The sequence below is a fragment of the Triturus cristatus genome, chromosome 10, assembly GCF_964204655.1.
Source record: "Triturus cristatus chromosome 10, aTriCri1.1, whole genome shotgun sequence".
In the NCBI taxonomy this organism is placed as follows: Eukaryota; Metazoa; Chordata; class Amphibia; order Caudata; family Salamandridae; genus Triturus; species Triturus cristatus.
Genome location: NC_140593.1, coordinates 145,820,806 through 145,847,746, shown reverse-complemented (window position 1 = coordinate 145,847,746; position 26,941 = coordinate 145,820,806). Strand labels below are relative to the sequence as shown.

The window sequence follows — 26,941 nt, the reverse complement described above, 5'->3', positions numbered from 1 at the left end:
GCATTGCTTTACCATTTGTGTAGTCTGTCCCACGTACAGTTGCAAACAGGGACATTGGAATACATAAATAACATTCCTTGTATTACAATTTGAAAAGGATCGTAAGTTAAAGACCGTGTTGTACGTGGTCAGATATTTTGTGATGCCAGTGAACTTGCACACTGCAAAACCAACACACTTGTAGTGCCTTATTACACCTGGGAGACACCATAACGATCTGATGTCACTCTTGTTGGTGGGTTCCTTATATGCCATTGCCACATAATCTCTGATGTTTTTATTTTTCTTAAAGGCAAACGACAGGGTTTCTTAACGTGTCAGTAGGGTGCAGTGCCTGTTAATAATGTTCTTGACTTCATTACTACCTGGGGAGAATGTACTGACCATCACCACACTGTTCTGTTACTCATTTCTTGATCTGGGGGTGAGTAAACCTTCCCGGGGGCAGAACCATGCTCTAATAATTGCCCTAGAGATGATTCTTGTGGGAGTAACTCTTGTCTAAAAGTTTCTGTTTGAGTAATTCTGCTACCTCAGAGATCAAATGCTGCATCAATAAGCATACTTGCCCATACCGCTCCTTCCCCCTCCTGGATTCGCCCACTGACAGCATTAGTCTCCCTCCTCTTTGGCTCATTCTGCCAGATTTTCTCCCACTTTTTGGGCAACCCCTGCTTTCATATGTTACTTTTTCGGTGAGCATGTGCTAATCCATATCTTTTTCCAAGTTTCAACGTCTAGTGTGGTCCACCCATGATCTGGTGATCTTCCTCTAGGCTAAACTTAGGCCCACAATTGTCCATATTTTCCAATATCTTGGGGCATCCAAGTCTCCACACACATTTAAAACATATTGCTTCGCCTCTTTGCTGGAAACTGTTCTCCCAGTTTGTTCCATGCATCTTGGGAGTTGTGTCCAGAATGTCTAGATCTCCGGACAGGTCCATCAAATATGGAAAAATGTTCCTTCCTGACCATATCCTCGCAGACACAGGCTTGGCATGGTTCTCTCCATTTTTATTAAGGAGATTTTAGGGTAGTAGGAGTGTTGCAATATCCAGGACTGAACTAATCTGAACCGTGATTTTATCGCTATTTTTCCAGGGACCCTCAATGCCTCCTCCCGTTCCCCATCATCAAATTTTCCTACTTCCCCCTCACACTGTGTCCATAGCTTGAGTAGGGTATCAGTTGAATCATTTTGAATATCAGGGATATGGCTTATTTAGGAATTGAGTCCACCAGCAGTCTATCGTCCTGTGGGGAGGATTCCTCCAGTTCCTCACCCTTCGGTATGGTTGCTATCAGCCCCAAGGCATAGCTGACCTGCAGGTATCTCTGAGTTTCACTGTCAGTCATCTTATAGTCTGTTTTTAGTTCCAAGAGGAGCACCAAGTCTCCCCCCACCCACAGGCCTTTGACTAAGGAGATGCCTATTAAGTCCCAAGTGTTGATTCCCTGCAGACTCCCCAATGTCTTCAGCTGTGTCACGGCCCACAATGGGGTCATCTGTGTGAGTTTAATCCCTCAACCTAGATAGTTAGTCACTTCCTTCCAGAGCTTAATTACTGCTTTTGTGTGTGGGGCCATTGCAGTTAAAGATTGTCTTCCATGTAGTGCCGCGTGTATCTCCTGTCACTCATCACCTATCTGTCCATTCGCAATGTCGGCAATAAAAGGCCAAGTCATTAACCGTTGACAATTGGACTGCCCTGTAATACTTCTGAATGTCCGGGAGGGTGATACCTCCATCCCACCAGTTCATTGTTTATTTGGTCAGGGCTATCCTCACTGAAATGTTACAATTTTAAGCCAAACGCGTATCTGTCGCAGCAACCCAGCATAGCTTGAGCATACCACAACCTCACAATTGGGCATCTCAGATAATATCTGTGTAGAGAACAGTATGCTGATGCAATGTACAACTGTTAACCTCCGTGGAATGAATTAAAGGGCACAGCCGCTCGGGACATGCCCCCACACCCACAGTACACTATATGTTATGTTATGTTATTTTTATTTGTAGAGCGCGCTGTTACCCTAGGGTGTCCTGGCGCTATGTGAAGTCATGAGGAGGCCATGACGGAAACGAATATAAAGATCAGACAGAGAAAAGCCAGGTTTTCAAGGCCTTCCTAAAGGAGAGAAGATTAGCTGTGGATCTGAGGTGCAGTGGCATACCATTCCAGGTCTTAGCTGCGCATACAACAAAACTTTTTCCTCCCCAGCTAGCCTTGTGGACTCTGGGTACCGAAATAAACTTAGCCTCTGACGAGCGTAATGCTCTTTTTGGCAGGTACCAGGAGAATTGTTCCTTAAGAAACTCAGGGCCTACTCCATATAATGCCTTGTGGACCAGGCACAGAGCCTTAAATTGAGTCCTTTTCCTAACAGGCAGCCAATGAAGCTTTGTCAGCTCAGCTGAGATAGATGCATATTTAGGAATATTATTAATCAGCCGGGCTGCTGCATTCTGGAGGATCTGCAGTTTATGCAGGAGTCCTTCTTGCAGCGTGAGGTAGAGCCCGTTACAGTAGTCCAATTTTGACAGGGCTAAGGTGGTGATGACTGTTTGAATACTATCTTTAGGGAGGTAAGGCATTATTTTTCTGCATGCTCTGAGCGTAAAGGAGGTGGAGGAGACAACCGCATTAATCTGGTCTTTAAAACTGAGTTTGCAGTCCACCCAGACACCCAGATTTTTAGCTTTTTTCTTGGGGGTGGGCAGGAGGCCAAGAGAGTCCGGCCACCATGCCGGGGTCCAGAAGCTGGGGTCGTTACCGAAAAGCACCAACTCCGTTTTGCCTGAGTTTAATCTGAGGCAATTCTGCTCCATCCAACCATAAAAAGGTCACTTAGGGCATATGACACCTTTTATTTTCCACATTAACTAAGATGAACCATTATTAACTAACAATAGACAAACCAGTCTTTACTAACCAAACACAAAAGCTCAATGGAAATCCCAGAACCATATTGAACGGGTGCACAGACTCCGAAAATGCTATGGTGTACAAATGGAAGAAGTGAACTATACAAATACCAATACATTTGTAAGACACAAATTACTCAAAAGTGCCACCCAATAAAATACATATTACTTTTATTATTATTATTATTAGTGCAATTTGATCAACTATGCGGTACCCCAAAAATGCACACCTAAAAGGAAGAACAATCATTGTGAGCCTACCTGTGGAACTGCTTTCATCTTGAATACCGCACTCCTTCCTCCAGTCTTTTACAATAATTGGGGACACCAAGTCGGAAAACTGCTGGAGGATGCAGGGTGATCCACAGTCTGGCAGAAGCAGTGCATGAGGGTCTGCCCCGGTGTCATTACGATAAAACATGTCAATGCTATATTGCCTGGTTCATAGGAAAGAGGAGAAGGTTTTAGCAAGCAGCACATTGAAAGCATGGTCTACAATTCACCACACTTGTTAGTTGATATTGAGAACATCAACAACAGCACCATTGTTATAATTATTACATGCACCTCAGAGGCTGTAGTTCAAACCATAACACTGCAGTACCACTGAACGTTAACAGATGTCCCTTATGCTTTCAGTTGCAGGTTAGAGCAAACATACGGCTGGTACAGAACAGGAGTGGCGCGGCGGGTGAAAAAAATACATAACACTTACCTCCGCATGGCCGCCTTCTCTTCTCCACTTCTCTTCCTGACTCCCGGAAACAGGAAGCTCACAGGCTCCCCTAAGCCAATCACGATGCTGCTGTCGCCAGCATGACAGCAGCGTCATGATTGGTCTGAGTGGCCTGGTTCGGCGCTCAGACAGGGAGTGGGAGCCTGCGCATGTTCTCCACCCAGGCTTTGCAATACAGCCAGGTGGAGAACATGCTAAGTGCACCTAACTATTTGGCCGGCACAAGATGGCCGGCCAAACCGTCATGCGCACTTAAGTGCACATATTTCCTCCTCCCTCTCCTTTGACAGCCCAGCCCCGCCCGCCCTAACCTGGCTCGCACTGAAAAATAAAATTATAATAACATTGTATTATTATTATTATTATTTTATTTTTCCTTTTATGCACTGCTGAAAAGCAGAGGAGCGACATTCCTCTGCCTTAGCGGAGGAGCCGCCGCTGGGTTGTAAGTGTCCGATGCAACGTGGCATCTTAGGGATAAGGGTGATGCCAAACCTGCTTCGATGCCTCGTCAGGGGTAGTAAGCACTTTACAAATGCAATTACAATACAATAAAATACCTGAGGTTTTAAGCAATGCGGTGATCATGTAGACTCATCTGACCCTGGAGCCATTCATATATATCTTAATCCGAACCATTATGACAGGGTTCTACAAAGACCTAATGGGCTTTTTCAGTCCCAAACTGCAATTTTAGTAGAAGGGCTCCACTTCTACAACCAATGTGTACTGGTAAAAAGTATATGAAGTTGAAAGGATCCATTTTGTGCACATGTAGTGAAAAAGCTGAAGTACAATTGGCAGGTATACATGTCTTCATAGATATGATGTGTAGGACAAAGGCTGCAAGTCTGCGGACGCCAAAAACGTTGTCCTCACAGTAATTAGATGCAGTTGAGAGGATGCTGTTCCATTAACAGGTAATAGTTGTTACATATATGAAAAACAGCAGGCACTCCACTCTAATATGCAATGTTCTTTATTAATCTCAGTTCATAAGCCAATGTGTTTCGACCCTGCCACAGGTCTTTCTCATGGAATCAGTGACGCCACTGAGAAACAACATCGACGTTTAGGAACATGTTATACAAGCATTGGCATAGCCAATAGGTCTTGCCTTTGGGACCTTATAAGTGTTTAGCCATGCAACAGTTGCATAACTAAATACTTATAAGGTCCCAAAAGCGAGACCTATTGGCTATGCAAAGCGGCCGTGCGGCAGCGAAAGTTAAAGTGATCGCGATCGGGATCATGATCAAACATCAAAGCGGCCGCGAAAGTGAAAGTAATTGCGGTAAAGCGCGGCACGCGCGCCCGCGCACATGCACTGTAGGTCTAGGCTGGCCTGGTAGCACTTTTTGGAGCCCTCTCAATAAGTCTCGCCAGACCAGCGCATGCGCTGGGTCAGGCGAGACCTAAAAAACAAACAAAGGACAATACTAGACATAAATGAAATACTATCATTGAAAACAGACAGAAGGATGCAACATTACGATTGGCAGTTCGGGATTGAACCTTGTCCCTTATATAATAGACCAATAACATAAACTATATCCCATTGTATAACTGATTCATGATGTCCTTTTTATGAACCTTAAATCCCAATTATAAGAATGTTTGCATTTCTCGGCATTAATTCATCCAAATAACACCATATGGACTACATCAATCAATTGTGAGGTCCGTTTCTATCTTATGTGACTAGTTGTGTGATGTACAGTGTAATGGAGCTGGTTTTTGCCATTATACAATATTATTTATTGGGCCTAATCATTGTTTGAAAACATTTTGTATCATACAAACAAAATACAATACAAGTGTACTATTCCAAAAAGGCGCTTTTTACCGTCATATCATTTTGTGCATTGGACCTTGGTTACAAGACTTGCAATGCTTCCTCAATTGGGCTATTCAATAAGTCTTTAAGTCAATTTCCAGCCAATTCAACTGCCTCTTCTGCAAGCGAAGCACCAGTGGACACAGTACACAACGCCTGCAATGCCAAAGCGCAAACCTTCACACATTCATAATGTCTTATGAATTGAACTTTTAATTAAAAAAAAAATGAAAACATCTTGATATCCATTCAGCAGCATTATAACATTTTAGTCCAAGGACAAGTAATTTTATGTTCATTAGTATACCTTCAATACAAATACTAAGGTTTAAATCACCATGTGTCATGGAGTGCTTGTTTCATTTTCATGAGGCACATGAGGGTTCTCTCTAGGTCTAGGACCTCCTATAAGTGTAAGGGGGCCTGGGTACCACTTCCCAGCTCTTTTCTACTTTTTTCTTTTTTTAAAGATTCAGGACATAGGGGCTGTGTCCTGTAATGACAACTGCAAAATCTCTGAGTTGTGGCCAGCCAATCAAAGCGCTCGGTACCAGTCCAGCGAGACCAAGATGGTTGACTGGAAAAAAAAAACCCTCTCGACCAATCAGACTGCTCTATTTTTTTAAAAAGATTTACAGCACTGTAGGACTTCCACTGAACCAATCGTCTGCGTGTCACAAAAAGCACACTTTCTGAGTGAAGACCTAGCTTCCTGCCAAATTTGGTGTCATTCTGTTATATTCTTTTTTCTGTATCCCTTCTGCTTTCTATGGGAAAACACGCTTTAGGACCCCCCCCCCCTCCTTTTTCTCGGGCACCGCTGGACAGGTCACCTCAAAACCTTCCAGGAAGGATTTGAGATGGATGTACTTTGCTTTTTGAAAGGCTTGTGAAGATTCGGAGAAAGGTGCCAGAGTTGTTAGCAAAGCAAAAAACGCTATGCATATGAAAACTCTGATCCAACTATAACTATAGAATGGTGAGTGCCACTGTATAATTTCTGTATATTGTGGGCCACTCCTGAACGTGGTTAGTGCTGGCAGAGTGCATGCCATTCCTATGCAGTACAAGATTAAACTGTCATCTTTATTTATTTACGCACTGAGGAGGAGTTTGTGCAAGGTGCAACTTTATTTTTAGCAGTGACTACTGAAATTCCCCAGTTATAGTTATCGCAAGTAACTATAGCTCGTGCCCTAAGGTAACCATAACTCTCGCCACAGACAAGCACAGTTTTCTCATCAATATTTTCACTGCAAATGTTGCCGTGATATTATGAATGATGACATAGAAGATGTCATGAGAGATGTAACATATGGGATAATTAGTAGTGCATGGCGAGGGCGCAAATTAGTCACGAGCGTTAAGATGACTGCCACGACTTCCTAGTTGAAGTGGTGGCAGCCAATCAGATCTCAGCAGGAGATCTGTCGGGATCCGTCCCTGGATATACAAAGTTGTATATAGTATCATATACAAAGTTACTAACTATAGCTACCCAATAGTAGAGCAGCCACTGGTCGCCAGTAGATAGTTATAGTTAGGACCTATTTTCCATAGGAAATCCGCAACATTCTATTCCCAATAAGTCTGGTGCCGATTGACGAATCTTCGCTAAATTTTCCAAACTTTTGGCCAGCTCCGCTCCGCTCCTACCCTGAAAGTTTTGTGGTGATTCGTCAAGCGGGGGCCGAGAAAAAAGGGGGGTCCCAAAACGCGTTTTCCCCATGCAATTTCCCATAGGATCTGTTGTCGCAGCTACAGCCCGAACTGCTGAATGGAATTACACCAAATTTGGCAAAGAGGTAGTCCTCAGTTCAGACTCGTGCCTTTTGCATAAATGGTGTGAATCTGTTCAGTAGTTCCTGAGAAAATTAGGGTAAAAAGGTTAGTGATATCTATGGAGGATCCGCGCACCCTACCCGCACCGTAAGCGCACCCTCCCCGAACCAAGCGCGTACCCTGACGATCACACGCTGAATGCTAATTGGCTGTCGAGTGTCTGTCTACATTCGAAACCAGGAACTGTTGGCGGCCATTTTCTGCCTCGGTAGAAGCGAGGCTGAAGAAGCAAGGAGAATAAGTGTGTAAAACATATAAAGGGGGCAGAGTGGAAATACTCTGACCCTCTAGATCTGCTTAGGGGGTCCCAAAAGGACCCCCTGGGGCTCCCCCCTTTTTTTTTTTCTAAACGGCGAAATGCGCGCAGGGTGCGCGCATCCTATCGCGTTGGGTGCACGGATTCTCTCGCGTTGGGTGAGCGGTTCCTAACGCGTTGGGTGCGCGGATCCAAAAAACATGGCAAAAATATATAAAATAAAGTTTTGAACATATAGTTAAAAAAATATTTTTAAAAATACAAAAAAATATGTTTGAAAAACCCAATAAAAACAAATAATATTTTTTAATTTTGAAAAGATTTAAATTGAAAAATAGGTAAAAACAATAGTGTTAAAAAAGAATTTCAAAAAAACATAACTAATGAAATTGACACACTGAAATTGTAAAATATAGAAATCCAATGAAAATCATTAAACATGATATCTTTAGAGATAAGTTATAGATAGGAATTAGCATTTAAAAAACCTTTGAATTTAACTGAAAAAAACATAGGTTTCATGCACGTTATAGTTAGGAATTGGCATTTAAAAAACCTTTGAAATTCACTGAAAAAACCAAAGGTTTCAGGGGCGTTATAGTTAGGAATTGGCATTTAAAAAACCTTAGAAATTCACTGAAAAAACCATAGGTTTCAGGGGCGTTATAGTTAGCTGGACAATTCCCTCGTACAAAACCTTAGAAATTCCCCCGTTATAGTTAGTTCAGCTAACTATAACTCGCGCCCCCTCAATGCACTGCTGATGACGTCACATATTACATCACTCATGACATGGTCAGTGACATCACTGATGACATCTGAAATGACATCACTGATGACATCACTGATGATGTCATCCAGTGAGTGTGTGTTTCTGTAAATTTTAAATATGTTTAATATATATATAGGGAAAAACCTATGGAAGAATAAGTGGGTGTATAAGTGTGTGAATGGATGATTAAGTAGGTGCGTGACTGACTCTATAAGTGAGTCATTAAACATATACTTACTGCAGACTAGGGACTAAACTGTGTGAATGTCTGTATCTGTCTAACTTTTGGTGTATAAGAGGCTGCATGGTTTTGTGAATAGCTATATGAGTGTCTCTATGGGTTATTGATTGGTTGTCTGAGTATCTGTATGGGTGGCTGAGAGTTTGTATGGGTGGGGTGTGTGTGACTCTGAGCATACATGTGTGAGTGGGTGATTCTATGGGTGCATGGTTTTAAGAGTGCATCTGTGATGGACTGTATGGTTGGGTGAGTGTATGTATGGGTGTGTTAGTGATTGAATGTATATCTCAATGGTACATGTGTGAGTAACTACATATGTGAAAGGCAGTATATATGTGTGTAAGAGTATATAAGTGGGTATATGTGAGAGTGTGTGATTGTGAGAGTGGCTGTATGGATGAGTGTGTGCTTGTATCAGTGATTGTATAAGAGGGTAAGAATGTGGTACTATTTTTATGAGTAAGTGAACTTGCGTGATTATAACTGCATAGGTGAGTAAATGTGAGTGTGATTAATTATTTGCATGACTGACTAGGTGAGAGAGTACCTCTATGGATGATTGGTGGAGTGTGAGTGTCTATGTAGGTGTATAAATGCATATGATAGTCCCGTAGTGAGTGACTGTAAGTATGAGTGACTGTACAGGTGAGTGAGTGGATGTGTGTGTAGATCTAAGAGTCAATGAGTGGGTATGTAGTTATTGGTATTGGAGTATCTATGGTTTTGAGAATGGACGTCTGAAATTTTGATTGAGTATATCAAAGGGTGTGAGAAGATGCACTAATTTATCACATGGATGACATCATCAGTGATGTCATCAGTGATGTCATTTCAGATGTCATCAGTGATGTCATCAGTGATCTCACTGACCATGTCATGAGTGGTGTAATATGTGACGTCATCAGCAGTGCATTGCGGGGGCGCGAGTTATAGTTAGCTGAACTAACTATAACGGGGGAATTTCTAAGGTTTTGTACGAGGGAAATGTCCAGCTAACTATAACGCCCCTGAAACCTATGGTTTTTTCAGTGAATATATATATATATATATATATATATATATATATATATACATTGGCAAAGTTCGGTTTGAGGGCGTCTGCCAGCTTTCAGGGAGGGGGTCCGTCCACAGAAGCAAATCAACTTCCGTAATGACATCCAACGAAATACACACTCACGCAACCTCCAGGTGGCGATGAAGGAGAGACGGACCCATGGAATCTCAGGCAAGATGTTATTTATTTGCGACCATCATCTCACAAAATGACGCATTTCGGGCTTTTGAGCCCGAAACGCGTCATTTTGTGAGATGATGGTGGCAAATAAATAACATCTTGCCTGAGATTCCGTGGGTCCGTCTCTCCTTCATCGCCGCCTGGAGGTTGCGTGAGTGTGTATTTCGTTGGATATATAAATATATATATATATATATATATATATATATATATATATCCCACAAATCTCCTCCGGAAGAAAGGAGCAGAGGCCTCACGGGGGACTGTACGGAAACACCTTTTATTGAAATAAATGCGGCATGATGCATTTCGGCCCTTGATCGGCCTTCTTCGGATGCCTAAATCCCAGGAGGCATGGGAACACCTGAAAATAATTGTCCAGCAGCTTCACCATTGGTGGTGACCCGCTCCACCCATCGAATGCTTGCTCACCGATCCGTCCTTCGTAGGAACTACGGGTCCCAGGATGCCTCTGTACTCCCGGTAGGTGCTGCAGGGGGGTCCAAATGGAATCGCGGGATGCCGGGCAAGCAAGGTGATACCCAATTGCCAATATCCTGTGTGTGTAATTTTCTCGGTGTGTCCTCGGGTCCCCAAACACCGCTTCAGCCCCGCAATCCAGGCAATCAATGATGGTGGAGGCAGGAGTGACAATGCAACCCGCCCTACATCTCGCCGCCATCGGATGTCCTGGAAGGTGAGGCGTGCCACGGAACTACCGATCCCTCGGTGCCCAAACAATACTGCAACAGCAGCCGCCAGATATGTCCGTGGCCAACTTGACAAAGCGGGGCCCTCTGACTCACGTCGCTGGCTGACGTGAAAAATATCCCACAAATCTCCTCCGGAAGAAAGGAGCAGAGGCCTCACGGGGGACTGTACGGAAACACCTTTTATTGAAATAAATGCGGCATGATGCATTTCGGCCCTTGATCGGCCTTCTTCGGATGCCTAAATCCCAGGAGGCATGGGAACACCTGAAAATAATTGTCCAGCAGCTTCACCATTGGTGGTGACCCGCTCCACCCATCGAATGCTTGCTCACCGATCCGTCCTTCGTAGGAACTACGGGTCCCAGGATGCCTCTGTACTCCCGGTAGGTGCTGCAGGGGGGTCCAAATGGAATCGCGGGATGCCGGGCAAGCAAGGTGATACCCAATTGCCAATATCCTGTGTGTGTAATTTTCTCGGTGTGTCCTCGGGTCCCCAAACACCGCTTCAGCCCCGCAATCCAGGCAATCAATGATGGTGGAGGCAGGAGTGACAATGCAACCCGCCCTACATCTCGCCGCCATCGGATGTCCTGGAAGGTGAGGCGTGCCACGGAACTACCGATCCCTCGGTGCCCAAACAATACTGCAACAGCAGCCGCCAGATATGTCCGTGGCCAACTTGACAAAGCGGGGCCCTCTGACTCACGTCGCTGGCTGACGTGAAAAATATCCCACAAATCTCCTCCGGAAGAAAGGAGCAGAGGCCTCACGGGGGACTGTACGGAAACACCTTTTATTGAAATAAATGCGGCATGATGCATTTCGGCCCTTGATCGGCCTTCTTCGGATGCCTAAATCCCAGGAGGCATGGGAACACCTGAAAATAATTGTCCAGCAGCTTCACCATTGGTGGTGACCCGCTCCACCCATCGAATGCTTGCTCACCGATCCGTCCTTCGTAGGAACTACGGGTCCCAGGATGCCTCTGTACTCCCGGTAGGTGCTGCAGGGGGGTCCAAATGGAATCGCGGGATGCCGGGCAAGCAAGGTGATACCCAATTGCCAATATCCTGTGTGTGTAATTTTCTCGGTGTGTCCTCGGGTCCCCAAACACCGCTTCAGCCCCGCAATCCAGGCAATCAATGATGGTGGAGGCAGGAGTGACAATGCAACCCGCCCTACATCTCGCCGCCATCGGATGTCCTGGAAGGTGAGGCGTGCCACGGAACTACCGATCCCTCGGTGCCCAAACAATACTGCAACAGCAGCCGCCAGATATGTCCGTGGCCAACTTGACAAAGCGGGGCCCTCTGACTCACGTCGCTGGCTGACGTGAAAAATATCCCACAAATCTCCTCCGGAAGAAAGGAGCAGAGGCCTCACGGGGGACTGTACGGAAACACCTTTTATTGAAATAAATGCGGCATGATGCATTTCGGCCCTTGATCGGCCTTCTTCGGATGCCTAAATCCCAGGAGGCATGGGAACACCTGAAAATAATTGTCCAGCAGCTTCACCATTGGTGGTGACCCGCTCCACCCATCGAATGCTTGCTCACCGATCCGTCCTTCGTAGGAACTACGGGTCCCAGGATGCCTCTGTACTCCCGGTAGGTGCTGCAGGGGGGTCCAAATGGAATCGCGGGATGCCGGGCAAGCAAGGTGATACCCAATTGCCAATATCCTGTGTGTGTAATTTTCTCGGTGTGTCCTCGGGTCCCCAAACACCGCTTCAGCCCCGCAATCCAGGCAATCAATGATGGTGGAGGCAGGAGTGACAATGCAACCCGCCCTACATCTCGCCGCCATCGGATGTCCTGGAAGGTGAGGCGTGCCACGGAACTACCGATCCCTCGGTGCCCAAACAATACTGCAACAGCAGCCGCCAGATATGTCCGTGGCCAACTTGACAAAGCGGGGCCCTCTGACTCACGTCGCTGGCTGACGTGAAAAATATCCCACAAATCTCCTCCGGAAGAAAGGAGCAGAGGCCTCACGGGGGACTGTACGGAAACACCTTTTATTGAAATAAATGCGGCATGATGCATTTCGGCCCTTGATCGGCCTTCTTCGGATGCCTAAATCCCAGGAGGCATGGGAACACCTGAAAATAATTGTCCAGCAGCTTCACCATTGGTGGTGACCCGCTCCACCCATCGAATGCTTGCTCACCGATCCGTCCTTCGTAGGAACTACGGGTCCCAGGATGCCTCTGTACTCCCGGTAGGTGCTGCAGGGGGGTCCAAATGGAATCGCGGGATGCCGGGCAAGCAAGGTGATACCCAATTGCCAATATCCTGTGTGTGTAATTTTCTCGGTGTGTCCTCGGGTCCCCAAACACCGCTTCAGCCCCGCAATCCAGGCAATCAATGATGGTGGAGGCAGGAGTGACAATGCAACCCGCCCTACATCTCGCCGCCATCGGATGTCCTGGAAGGTGAGGCGTGCCACGGAACTACCGATCCCTCGGTGCCCAAACAATACTGCAACAGCAGCCGCCAGATATGTCCGTGGCCAACTTGACAAAGCGGGGCCCTCTGACTCACGTCGCTGGCTGACGTGAAAAATATCCCACAAATCTCCTCCGGAAGAAAGGAGCAGAGGCCTCACGGGGGACTGTACGGAAACACCTTTTATTGAAATAAATGCGGCATGATGCATTTCGGCCCTTGATCGGCCTTCTTCGGATGCCTAAATCCCAGGAGGCATGGGAACACCTGAAAATAATTGTCCAGCAGCTTCACCATTGGTGGTGACCCGCTCCACCCATCGAATGCTTGCTCACCGATCCGTCCTTCGTAGGAACTACGGGTCCCAGGATGCCTCTGTACTCCCGGTAGGTGCTGCAGGGGGGTCCAAATGGAATCGCGGGATGCCGGGCAAGCAAGGTGATACCCAATTGCCAATATCCTGTGTGTGTAATTTTCTCGGTGTGTCCTCGGGTCCCCAAACACCGCTTCAGCCCCGCAATCCAGGCAATCAATGATGGTGGAGGCAGGAGTGACAATGCAACAAATGCAATATATGCTCAAAATAGAAGTGGAGAAATGCACTCTCAGCAGGATGCACTCGGGAAGAAAGCAATTTATTGGATTCCTCTGCCCAGCAGATCATGCCTGACGTGTTTCGGGCCGACGCCCTCAACAGAGGCATTCCGTGCTGGAAGATACAAAGCAATAATGGATAAAGTCCCCTCTTTTATTTCCATTCTCAGGTAAGTTCAAAGCAGCGGGTGCTGCGATTTCTGGGATCCGTAGTGCAAGATAGTTCCCATGTGGGCTGCCACCACCACGATAACCAAGAATTAATAATCCTGCTGAAGTCTTCCAACAAAGATACCTTCCAATACAACGAGTACCACTGTGCCACTGCCTGCCCCAATAAACAGGCGTGGCCCCGCTGTGAGTCCTGCGGTGGTGCATTTCGCGACTGGGCTGGCCGCATTAGTTGCTCAAAATAGAAGTTACCCCCTGGAGAAATGTACTCTCAGCCTGATGCACTCGGGAAGAAAGCAATTTATTGGATTCCTCTGCCCAGCAGATCATGCCTGACGCGTTTCAGGCCGACGCCCTCATCAGAGGCATTCCGTGGTGGAAGATACAAAGCAATAACGGATAAAGTCCCCTCTTTTATTTCCATTCTCAGGTGAGTTCAAAGCAGCGGGTGCTGCAATTTCTGGGATCCGTAGTGCAATATAGTTCCTATGTGGGCTGCCACCACCACGATAACCAAGAATTAATAATCCTGCTGAAGTCTTCCAACAAAGATACCTTCCAATACAACGAGTACCACTGTGACACTAATGCCTGCCCCAATAAACAGGCGTGGCCGCTGTGAATCCTGCGGTGGTGATCTGCTGGGCAGAGGAATCCAATAAATTGCTTTCTTCCCGAGTGCATCCGGCTGAGAGTGCATTTCTCCAGGCGGTAACTTCTATTTTGAGCATATATATATATATACACACACGCACACACACACACACGCATGCACGCGCACACACACACACACACCCACCAGTGGCTGCTGCCAATGGGTAGTTATAGTTCATGTTTCCTTTTTCCTTATAGGAACTTTAGACACGGCGACAACCTAAACCGCTGAATGGATTTACACCAAACTTGTTTTCATGTAAATCTATTCAGTAGTTTTGAGCAATTAATGCTAAAAAACTTTGTATATCTAGGGACGCGAAGCCTCCGCAGATCCCAACAGATCTCAAGCTGAGATCTGATCTGGTTGGCTGTCCCCACCTCAACCAGGAAGTGGTGGCAGCCTTCATAGGACCCAGGACTCAGTCCTGAGTCCTAAAAAACAAAACAAATAAAAAAGACACAAAGGGGCAGGGTAAGGAAATCCTGGGCCCTAGGCCTGCTGGTGGGGACCCCACCTGGAGCTAAAAACGTTAAAATAAAAAATTGATGCAAATTTGCAAAAGATTCATGACTCTGTGCCGAACTTTTTAAAAAAGCAAACGCAGGGTGAGCAAAGGCCTAAGGGTGACAGGGAGGTTCCTTTTTTGGGGGTGGGGGTGCACGTGCCGCCCTTCCCCGGGCCAATTTTGGTCCCGGGAAGTCCACCCTCTGGGCTCTGAAGTTTTATTTAGGGGGAAGAGGGCACGCTGCCCCACTTCCCGAGCAGATTTAGGCCCCAGCGACCCCATACCATGGGGCCCGGAGTTCATTTCAGAGGGAGGGGGGCAAGCACCCCGCCTCCCAGTGCCGTTTGTAGCCTCAGGTACCCAATCCCCTGGGGCCAAGGGTGTTTTGAGGAGGAAGAGGGTATGCAGCCCCTCTCCCTGGACAGCTTTTGCCCCCAGGAAGGCATGCAGGCAGGGGCATGAGTTATAGTTACCTTAGGGCACGAGTTATAGTTACTTGAGCTAACTATAACTGGTGAATTTCTAAGGGTTTTAGAGTTTAAAACGTTCCATTGTTACTGAACATTTCACCTAACTATAACGTTACTTTAACCTTTGCTTTTCTCAGTGAATATATATATCTATATATTTACATATAGATATATATAATACACAGGCACACACATATATATTTATATATACATATGTATATAAATACACAGACACACACATTATGTTACTTACCCAGTCAGCATCTGTTCTTGGCATGTAGAGCTGTAGATTCACATGCTTTGCATACTCCTGCCATCTAATGTTGATTCCGGATGTTTGCAAGTTGTTTTTCTTCGAAAAAGTCTTTCCAGTCATGAGGTAAGGTGACTCCTCCTTTCGGTGATAGTGCTCATGGGCATCGACTCCATTGTTAGATTGTTTTCCCGCAAGAGGGTGAGAATGGAGTAAGTGAGTAAAGTACAGAGATGTCCTTGCTTATGTAATGTAAATAATGAGAACTGCAACAACTACAAGTGTCCGGGAAGGTGGGAGGGCGCATGTGAATCTACACTACATGCCAAGAACTGATGCTTACTGGGTAAGTAACATAATCCATTTGAGGCATGTGTGCTGTAGATACACATGCTTTGCTTAGACTATATAGCAGTATTCTCCCAAAGTGATGAATAACCAGTAGATTTTGAAGTTGCTGGAAAAAGTGTTTTAGCACTGCTTGCCCTACATTGACTTGTTGATGTGCTAACACATCCACACAATAGTGTTTGGTAAATGTGTATGGTGTAGACCATATTGCTGCCTTACAGATATCAGCTATAGGAATGTTACCTAAAAAGGCCATAGATGCCCCTATTTCACGAGTGGAATGCGCACAAGGGGGTATATATAAGTTATTGTAGCTTTAGCATAGCAGGTTTGAATGCATTTAACAATCCATTTGGAAAAGCCTGATTTAGAGATAGGATTGCCTTTGTGAGGTGGAGCAAATGCAACAAAAAGTTGTTTTGTTTTACAAAACTGTTTTGTCCAATCAATATAATACAATAACGCTCTTCTGACATCAAGTGTGTGAAGAGCTCTTTCTGCTACCGAATCCGGTTGAGGGAAGAACACAGGTAACTCAACTGATTGGTTAATGTGAAAAGCAGAAACTACTTTAGGGAGAAATTTAGGATTGGTGCGATGAATCACCCTATCTTATGAAGCTGAAAGAAGGGTTCTTCCAAAGTTAATGCCTGTAGCTCACCAACTCTCCTTAATTAAGTGATTGCAATGAGGAAGGCAACCTTCCATGAAAGGAACTGCAAAGGGTGGACCCATGAGTCTTGTAAGTACAATGTTAAGATTCCTCACAGGTGCCGGAAGAATTGTGGGTGGAATTACCCTTTTTAAGCCTTCCATAAAGGCTTTAATCACAGGAACTTTGAACAAGAATAAATGCTGTCTGGTTTGCAAATATGCAGCGACTGCTGCAAGGTACAATCTAATAGAAGTATAAGCTAGACTAGAATGTTGTAGATGCAGAAGGTAACAAATAATGTTTTGAACGGAAGCATCTAATGGATTAATTTTGTTGTTATCACAATAGATAACAACACTTTTCCATTTTGCTGCATAACAAGCTCTGGTGGTTGGCTTTCTTGCTTCGTTTAAGATATGCATGCAGTCTGGTGGCAGATTTAAATGTGCAAACTTTACGATTTCAGGAGCCAAATGACTAAATTGAACTCCTTTGGATTTGGGTGCCTGATTTCTCCATGGCTCTGTGTGAAATGGCTGGAGTTGAGATACAGCTTTTGATGTGGAACCACTGATAATTCTAACAGTGTGGTGAACCAAGGCTGACGAGGCCAAGTGGGGGTTACTAGAATCATTGTGAGTGATGTTTGCCGGAGCTTCTGAACCAGAAAGGGAAGGAGTGGGAGAGGTGGAAAAACGTAGGCAAATATCCCTGACCAATTTATCCGTAGGGCATTGCCTTTGGAGAGAGAGTTTGCGAACCTGCAGTCGAAGCTTGGGCATTTTACGTTGTCCACTGTGGCGAACAAATCTATTTGTGGGAATCCCCATTCTCGAAAATATGGAAGGAGAGCTTGGGGATGAAGCTCCCACTCGTGTATTTGCTGTCTCCTTCTGCTGAGGAGGTCGGAAATCTGATTGATCACCCCTGGAAGGTGTGATTAATTCTGTGATGGAGGAAAAATGTGTTTTAATTTGAAAATGTAATTCTTGCATTATGTTTGCTTTTGAAACAATAATTAACTGTGGTAAATGCCATCCACGGCTGCCGCGCCCAAGATTTCAGCACGTACGCATAACTTTACTTTCATTTCCTCAGCAAAATACCATGTTCTAGTCGCCTTTGTTCAGCACGGTAGCAGTGAGCCCGGCACAGATTAATGGGTTTGTCAGTGGAAATGCTTGCTTATTTCTGTTACCGAACTAACCATTCAGTGTTTTAAGGAGATATCTATTGCCATTTTTCGCCCACAACGTGTAATCGTCAGAATCGGGAAAGCGTAGATGCAAAACATCTTAAGAAGAGATTATTAAGTCGGAAGGAAATGTCCCATTTCGTTTTGCTGACACAACCAGTTCTGTTGCTCAAAAATATAAAGTTGTGGTTCGTGTTTTTGACTGGACGCATGCAACAGCAACAAACAACTCTCCTCATGACAGCAGGAGGGGTGATTTTCATCAGTAAATGCATTGTTACGGTATTGGAATGACGACCTCATGGTTCTTGGCGTGCTTTCCCTTTCCATTTTTAGGTCTCGCCTGACCCAGCGCATGCGCTGGTCTGGCGAGACATTTTGAGACGGCTCCAAAAAGTGCTACCAGGCCAGCCTAGAGCTACAGTGCATGTGTGCGGGCACGCGCGTCGCGCTTTACCGCGATTACCTTCACTTTCGCGGCCGCTTTGATGTTTGATCGTGATCGCGATCACTTTCGCGGCCGCTTGGATGTCCTCGTGAGGCTTCAATAGATTGCAGCAGTTAAAACAAGCATTGGCATAGCCAATAGGTCTCGCTTTTGGGACCTTATAAGTGTTTAGTTATGCAACTGGTGCATGGCTAAACACTTATAAGGTCCCAAAGGCGAGACCTATTGGCTATGCCAATGCTTGTTTTTCTTGTCTTGCCTGCAATGAGCACCCCTCTCACCTCCCAAATGGCATCGAGCAGCAAGCACAGTATCTTTTTGTCACTCGCCTAAAGAAAGGCTTCCATCACAGCTACCTAAATTTCCTTTGCAGGATGTTGTTTATTGCGCGATCATGCTGATGAGACAATTGTTTCTTTCATGCCATTCATAAATATTCTGGAGGGCCATTCCTTTTGGACAGACCTACAAATCAGGCGGCAGCTCTAAGTGTGAGGGTGGAAAGGAGGCAGTGCCAGCGGCCCCACAGGCTCTTTAATCTGAGCGGGCCCCATACCTTTGTTGGCTGTACATTTCACGAGACTTGCTTTGCGCAGTGATCCCCCATGTGAGTCCTCAGTAAACGGAGTGTTTACTGAGGACTCACAGCTCAACCATGGCTTCCAACCAGCGAAGCAGGCTGGCATCCCTTTGGCACATACAAGGACGTGTCCCACAGATCGAGGGTCTAAGGCTCAAGAGCTAGGAGACTTTCCATGGAAGCCCAAGCCGGCAGAGGCTCTTCTACCGGGGGAAGCAGTTCCTGCTGAGGCAAAAACTTTTTCAAAGCCTGCCCTGGAATGGAGACAAAAAATATGGTTAAGAATATGAAAACTGGTCAGATTGTTTTTATTCACAACCAAACACATTACTGCCACTTTACACAATTTGCCAGTGAAGCACTACTTTCGTTTTCTCTTCTTTCTTTAAACAAGTCAGTGTTCACTTTTCGACCGCTGCCCCTCCGAGTCGCCCCCGCTTGCTTTCTTTCTCTTCGTCTCGCTCCTCCTCACTTACTTAAAACCGTAACTTCAATACTTCATACAATAATAAGCAAAAGTAAAAACTATTGTCATTTTCAACACCAAGAGCGTTTGCTTGCAGAAATGCGAAACCGATTGCATTACAAATGCTTGTATCTTGGATTTGGCAAGTGGAAGCAATCCAGCGTCCCCGCAGAAGGAGCCAGATGGAGTGCTTTCATACAGGCCTCTCTCTCATATACCGGGGTAAAATGTTCACTGCTGTTTCCCAGATAGTTTGCTACGGTCTGGCCAAGCTTTGCTTACTGTGCCGTAAAGGTTATATTGCCCTAGACCTGCAGTCTTTCTTATCTGGTACCCTTACTGGCTGCCTCCTTGGATCTCACAGCAGGCATTGACTATCTGGTATACCATTTGCTTATACATGTGTTTGCCCATTTGTCTCAGGCACTCTATATGCCGTGCCCAAAAGTGGAGACCCCAGAGGTGAAATGTGTAAAGGATCTAAAAGTGGAGAAGAGGGTGGAAATGGAGGGGGATGGTGGAGCAGGATAAACAGGGATGGTAGCCACAGCTTTCTTCTTCTTTAAAGGAATCTTATATTGAGAGTCCTCAGAAGGAAGCTTGCGTTTAACTGGAGATTTAGTATGAATATGTCCTGTATCAGGATGGGTATAAATGTTCTTTTGTTTGGGATCCAGTTTGGGATGAACAATGTCCAAGTTAGAGCCAGAAGGTTCAAAATTGTTGTCTTTTGATTTCGGCACAGAAGGTTTCGATGCCGGGATGGACTTGCTTTCAGGAGCGGAGGATTTCGGCTCTGAAACATGCTTTCATTTCGGCGTGGAGGATTTTGGCTCTGAACCGGATTTGGGATTTGAACTGGAAGTTTTCGGATCTGAAGAGGATTTCGGTTGATTTGGTCCCGAACCGACAGGCTTGACTAACTGTTTCGGTGCCGAGCCGGAAGGCGGGGCATCAGAAACATTGTCTCGGTGCCGACCTTGGCCACAAGGCAGAGGTGGTGCCGAAGCCTTAGGAGTTTTGGGTATGGGCTTAAGGGACAAGTGGTCATTGGTACTCACGGCATCCTGTCCCGGAGGCACGTCTTCAGACTCCATGTCTATCTCAAGTTCTGAATCGGATTCTGAAACCGAGAAGGCCTCTTCTTCTGCCGCTGCCGCTTCGACGTCTTCATGCTTGGATTCTTCACCAAAGATATCCAGAGTGTGTTGAATATTCTGACGTTACATTTTACGACGTCAAGCCCATCAACCCCAAAGAGTCTTTTTGGACTGAAACAATTTACAAGCATCGCAGTCGTCTTTGTGCTCCGGAGACAAGCACAAGTTACACACTTTGTGTGAGTCGGTGCAAGGGTACTTAATGTGGCACCGAGGGCAGAATTTAAACAGAGTCAATTCCATCGACAGAAGACCGGACCGACGCGGCCAGGCACGAAGCCGCCCACAAAAGTTTCAATCGAAAATGAAGGATTCGTTGACCGGAGCAATACGCAGAGAAGTTCTTCGAGGGTAGAGTGGATTGCGCACCAAAGGGAACCCGTAGAATAGTTTCGAACCGGAGTGCAGCAATACATGTCCGAACCCGATGGCGAAAAAAAACAATCTAACAATGGAGTCGATGCCTATGTGCACTATCATCGAAAGGAGGAGTCACCTTACTTCGTGACTGGAAACACTTCTTCGAAGAAAAACAACTTGCAAACATCCAGAACCAACACTAGATGGCAGGAGTATGGAAAGCATGTGTATCTACAGCTCTACATGCCTCGAACATATATTAAGTGATGCTTGACTTGTCTCCTATCCTAAGTTTAGTTACTAACCAATGTTGTAAAAAAGAAAAACTTTTAAAAACTCTTAAAAAAAGTTCTAATGATAGGTGTCATGACTAGCAACCAAGGCCTAAAAAGAACACAATTTCTGCAGGTATGGTTAGATATCACCCATAGCTCTTCCCCAATGTACTACTTGTGGTCTGCCAAATGCCATGACAGTTAAGAGTCACAAATCACATCATCGTTAATATCACTCTTGAGATTGCATACATCGCACACACATTCAACAAATTGACATCATAAAGTTAAATGCAAGCTTTTAGATGTGATTTAGTATGCAGTGTGAACTACGTATAAAAAAACTCTTTGAGAATACATACCCATTATCTTCCTGATACAGCTCAAATATGTGGCAAGCAGCATATGGAGGAAGCTGGTCATTGAAAACATTGAGCGCAATCTGGAGAGCTACTAGAGTAGTGTCGTGCTGTAAAAGTAGAAAGGGATACACATTCACTTTGTAGACTCTGAGGATGCTTATTCTGACACAGAGCCACTCTCTGTACACATATCCTCTTTCCTGCTCATGGTTCACAGCTCTGGAGATAAAAGTAGGTCGTCTATCCATGCCAAGACAGGTTGAGACTAACTGCTACACTCAACCTTGTTTGTGTCTTAGTTGTTCATTTTCAAATTATATTCTAAACCTTTAAAAAAATAATAGTAATACAGAAAATAGAATATCGTTTATAGATTTAATGAATGCTCTACCAAACCACATGATGACAACACATTATAGAGAGGAATATGCCTTAGGTAAATATTTAATACAACTATCATACTGTGAAACTGTACAAGTAGCTGAGAGAAGTAAATGTATCCTGCAGATTCACTCAAACAAAATATAGGGCACTTCACAGTTGTCTCAGAACAAGTTGTAAGAAAAGATGGTCAAAGAGATCTGAGTCCAGAATTGTCACTATCATATTTACCGTAACTAGAATCCCCTTGTATATGGTACATGGGATACCCACGGCCACCAGTGGACTGCAGCATCTATTGTGCCATCCACTACTGTGGCAGTGCAAACATTGCTTACCAAAGTAGCCTGACTGTAGTAGTTTAAAAACTGCAATTTGAGGTGTAAAAAAAAAACCTTTTGCATGTCAAAAACTTTCTTTCAAATGTTAAGAAGTCACCCCTATTTAGGCTTTATAGGCCAGTGTTAGACTTGGGATCTTTGGCGTGGTTTCTCCTGATGTTTTGCCTCTACCTCCTGTATTTGTGATGCTGTGCTGATTTCGTTTTTGCTGGTTTAGATGCTTTGGGCACTTTGCCACTGCTAATCAGTGTCAAAGTACAAGTGCTCCCTGTGTACATTTTTATTACAATTGGTTCTCCCTGATTGCCCTATCTAATGTACTGGTAAGTCCTTAGTAAAGTGCACTGAGTTTGCCAGGGCCTGTAAATCAAATGCTACTAGTGGGCACGCAGCACTGACTGTGCCACCCACATGAGTAGCCCTGAAATGTTATCTCAGACCTGTCACTGCAGTGTCTGCGTGCAGTTTTAAACTCCATGTCGACCTGGCAAGTACACCCACTTCCCAGGCCCTAACCTTCCCTTTTCCTAGATGTAAGGCACCCCTGTGGTAGGCCCAAGGTACCCCCATGGGCAGGGTGCAGTGTATGTGAAAGGTAGGATATGTACTGCTGTCTGTGACATGTCCTAATAGTGAAATACAGTCTCTTTCGTTTTTCACTATGGAAAGGCTATCTGCCCAATTAGATAACAATGGAGATACTTTGTAACATCTTACAAGTATAACTTCCCATTGGTACAAGATAGAGAAATAAAGTTTAGATTTTCTGAACTCAGAATGTAATAACACATCTTTTGGTAAAGATGTTTTTTTAATTAAGTGTTTAAAAATGCCACTTCTAGAAAGTGGGCATTTTCTTGTTTAACCCTTCTGTGTGCCTCTGCCTGTTTGTGGATTGACTGTCTGGCTTTAGAGTGACAGGGACTGGGGTTGTGCAATCACTGTAGACAACCACTGGAGGGGGGGGGTGAGGTGTGCCTGGCCCTTCCTGGATGACTCAGAGCTGAGCTGAATGGAGCTTGGCTGCATTTAGAGTAGTGGGAGGAGTTTTCCCTGCACCTGAATGGGGGCTGTCTCCTTTGCACAATGCTGTCTACACCCCCTGTGGTCGTACTGCACCAGTGAGGACAGAACTGGTTTGGACTGGGCTCAGAGACCCTTGCACAAAGAAGAACAAAGACAAAATGGGGCATAAGTAGTTGATCTTAAACCCCGGAACTTCAGATCACTACTGGACTCAAGAGGAACCTTTGCCAAGGAGAAGAGCTGGAGAGCTGTGAGGAGGAGTACTGCTCCTTTGCTATGTGCTGTGTGGGGTTGCCTGCAGTTGCTGTTTCTGCCAAGGAAAAGACAAAGACTGGAACTTTGCTGTGAACTTGCTTGAAGAAGAATCTCCAACGGCCTGTGTGTGCTTGCTTCCTGTTCTCAAGTATAAGGGACACAAAGACTTCACCCCAGCTATACTGAACTCTACTGCTGAAGAGTTCTGACCTGCCAGGAGGTGCCTGTTCCAGTTTGGGGCCTCTGGAGGTTGTTACTGCTGTTGGGAGCTGGAAGAACCTCAAGAAACTGACACATCGCCCTTCTTGCAGCTGTTTTTCTGACGCAGCAGCGTTGTGTGGAAAGAATCTCCATGCATCACCACCGCGCCGCTGCAGTGACGACGCAGCACCTGCAACTGCAAGATCCAACACATCACGGGATCGCAGCAGAAGAAACCGAAGAAGCACTGCTTGCCACACCGATTGCCAGCGCATCCTGCATTTCGATGCATCGCACCTGTGCGCCAATTTTTCCCGACGCATCACCCGCGGACCAGAACTGTCTTGGAATTGACACATCACTTACCTCTACAGTCCGGATACAACTCATCATTTCTCCTGCGTTCAGCAGAACCTTTGCACTGCCTCCCTAAGGACTCAGGAACTGACCCATCCCTTCGTTTCGCGACGCTTCCCTTCTCTGAAGCTGTTTGGCCTTCTGAAATTTGACGCATCTACAGGTAATTTGTGTGAAATCACGCATCCATAGTTTCCTATGGACAAAGTTGCTTAAAACCTTTTATAAGTCATATTCTTATTACATGTATGTTGGATTTTTGGTCTTGTTGAGTTTAGATTAAGATACTTTATTATTTTAAACTGGAGTGGTGTCCATTTGTGATGTTATCACTGTATTACTGTGTGTTTTGAGTACAAATACTTTACAAATTGCCTTTGGGATAAGCCTGTGTGCTCGTGCCAAGCTTCCAAGGGGGTGAGCAGGGGATATCTAAAGTGTGTATCACCCTTACTCTGACTAGAAGCAAGAGTCAAAGGTATCTACCTCTGCCAACAAGAGACCCCCATTTTTAACGCCCATAAGGCAGGGGGCATGGTATTTAAAAGGCGGAAATGTAGAAAGTTAATGTTACACATGCTTTTACAGTGACCGGCACCTAAAAACTATTTTCAGTTTAGCAGTACTGACTGTTTCACAGAGAAACACTGGGGTGCACTATTACAATTTAATAATGCTATCTTTGGTTAGGAAACTGCAATAAACCTCATTCTAGGACTCATTGTATTATGATTTTAAAAAAACAATTCAATTTTGAGCTCAATTTTTTTTAATTAATATTAAGGAAAAGGTATTTTCAGAAAGTTACTTTTTCTGCCTAAAGCTTCTGAAGGCTAATTTACATTTGTCTTCAGCTGCAGCCCTTTGATTGCTCAAGCCCTGCACGAGGAGTGAAAATTGCTCCCAGAATAGAGACAAAAGCTTGGGTGTGGGTGGTGTTTGTTTATTCTTCTGGCAGAGTGATAATGTAGGTAGTGCCCAGGAACTTAACTCACTTCAAAGAGTTCTCCTCTGCCACATGCAGATGTCAGAAGACACCTGGGCAGGCCCTTCTTTTGTTCCCCCACACATGAAGGCCCCTATCCCAGTAGAGGGGAGCTATCCCCAGATCTGGTATGGAGTGACCACAGAAGAAGAGCTGCTCATTTACTAACCACTCCTCTAGGATGGGCACACTGGCTCTGCACAAAGGGAGAATGGTTTCACAATCTTGGGTTTAGTCATAGAGGGGCACTGTGGGATTGTTTGCAGTAAGGTACACAGGAGATGCTGAAACAGTGGGTAGGGTAACTCTTGGGAACATCGATTAGGGAGGAGCCAGACGTTGCTCCCTCCTAGAAGCTGTTGCCAGGCATAAATGGAGGCTCGCCAGTAACCTCCTTTGGACATGAGGAACATCAGAAGAGGGCTGAACCTGCTGTCTAACAATTAAGAAGCGCCCTGGAGGACCTGCTTCCTCTTGTACCCAGGACAAAGAAGTAGATTTCAAGGGTCATAAGGCTGACCTGTTCAAGCTAAAGGGACATTACAAGTTACAAGGGGCCTTACCGACAACTGAACAGTTCCAATTGGACCAGAACTGGATCCTGCTGTGAGCTTCTGCTGGAGTTAATCCTGATGCTCATGTGCTGTTGGTGAGGTCTTGGGACCCTTGGCTGTGTCTGGCTTAACTTCCCCTATCGCATCTGAAAACCTTGGCATTAAGAACTTTTTTGGATCCACAGACCTCCGAAGGACTGGAACAAATCTGCTTTTTCATGAAAGCATTTCTTCACTAGCAGGATGTCGCAGAGATGGTATCTAGCCTCATGGAGTCCACTTTGGCTATAGCCTGCAGTCTAGCGCCTCTGGAGGAATGGAAGCTTCAAAAAGTGACTAAATGCAAATCTTGACCAGGGCCGACGTCAAAAGTATCTGGGCAGTGGGGGACTTTTCCTGGGTGCAAAATTTGATTTCCTCCTACTCAGAGCTTTCCCGCCAAAAACCAATAGCTTCACTGACACCTCATCAAACGGCTATAAGGCTCTGATGCTTTGACCCGCTGAAGATTTTTGACATTTATTTTTTAGACTAAGTCTCAAGGCAAAACCTCCAACCGGATTGAACCTGGCTTATTTGTCCAATCCACGCTTCATCACTGTCGGCCTCAACCTGGAGCTACGTCCCAGTCTACCTCAACCTGTTGACAATGGCTGGCGTTTAAAGGTTTTTGTTACTATTTTTACTTTAAACTTTAAAAATTGATATCTTCAGTTCCCCTTTGTTTGATTTTTGTCAATTTATTCATTACAGTTTACTCTAGTTTTCAAAGTTTTAGTGTTTTATTGCATTACTCTGTTGGCTCCACAAAAATATCTTACACATTACCCATAATTTAAGCCTGTTTGCTCTGTCCCACAGCTACCAGTGAGTTCCACTCAGGTTTATTTAGTGACTTTAGTGGCTCACCTTGGCAAAGCTTGTGCTTATTAAGTAAGGTAGGTAGCCAACCCCCTAACTAATATGTCAGTTTCTTAAACACCCTTTACTCAGTTCAATGCTGCATAGGGACAAATTATAACACATTGCTCCTCACGCCCATAGGAAATGCATTGCTCCTCATGCCCATAAGAAATAATGTGCTTTTTGACTTTTTTTTTAACAATAATAAGTTGACCAGATGACTTCATCTGATCAGGGACACCATATTGCAGTTAGTGTAGACTTGCCTCTACAAGTAACGGTAAACTATAATGCTAGTCCATCTGTTCAAGAGAGAATAACTAAAACTATGATACCTAATACGTAATAGGTTCTGAAGTCAATGTTCAGGACTGGGCCATGGCATCACCGGTGAATTTGTTTCAATCTTGTGGCTCAAAGAAC

General features: G+C 45.1%; 1 protein-coding gene across 3 annotated transcripts in view; it reads right to left on the bottom strand.

Annotated features, from left to right (window-relative positions):
* ACP3 (acid phosphatase 3) overlaps nucleotides 1–26,941 on the bottom strand; it is a 319,800-nt gene that overhangs the window by 16,290 nt on the left and 276,569 nt on the right. For all 3 annotated transcript variants that reach the window (XM_085630667.1, XM_085630668.1, XM_085630666.1), the window contains exons 9-10: nucleotides 21,516–21,622; nucleotides 3,194–3,369 (exon numbers count right to left, since the gene is read on the bottom strand). In XM_085630667.1, the coding sequence (XP_085486793.1) occupies nucleotides 3,194–3,369; nucleotides 21,516–21,622 (283 nt within the window). The remainder of the gene's footprint in view (nucleotides 1–3,193; nucleotides 3,370–21,515; nucleotides 21,623–26,941) is intronic.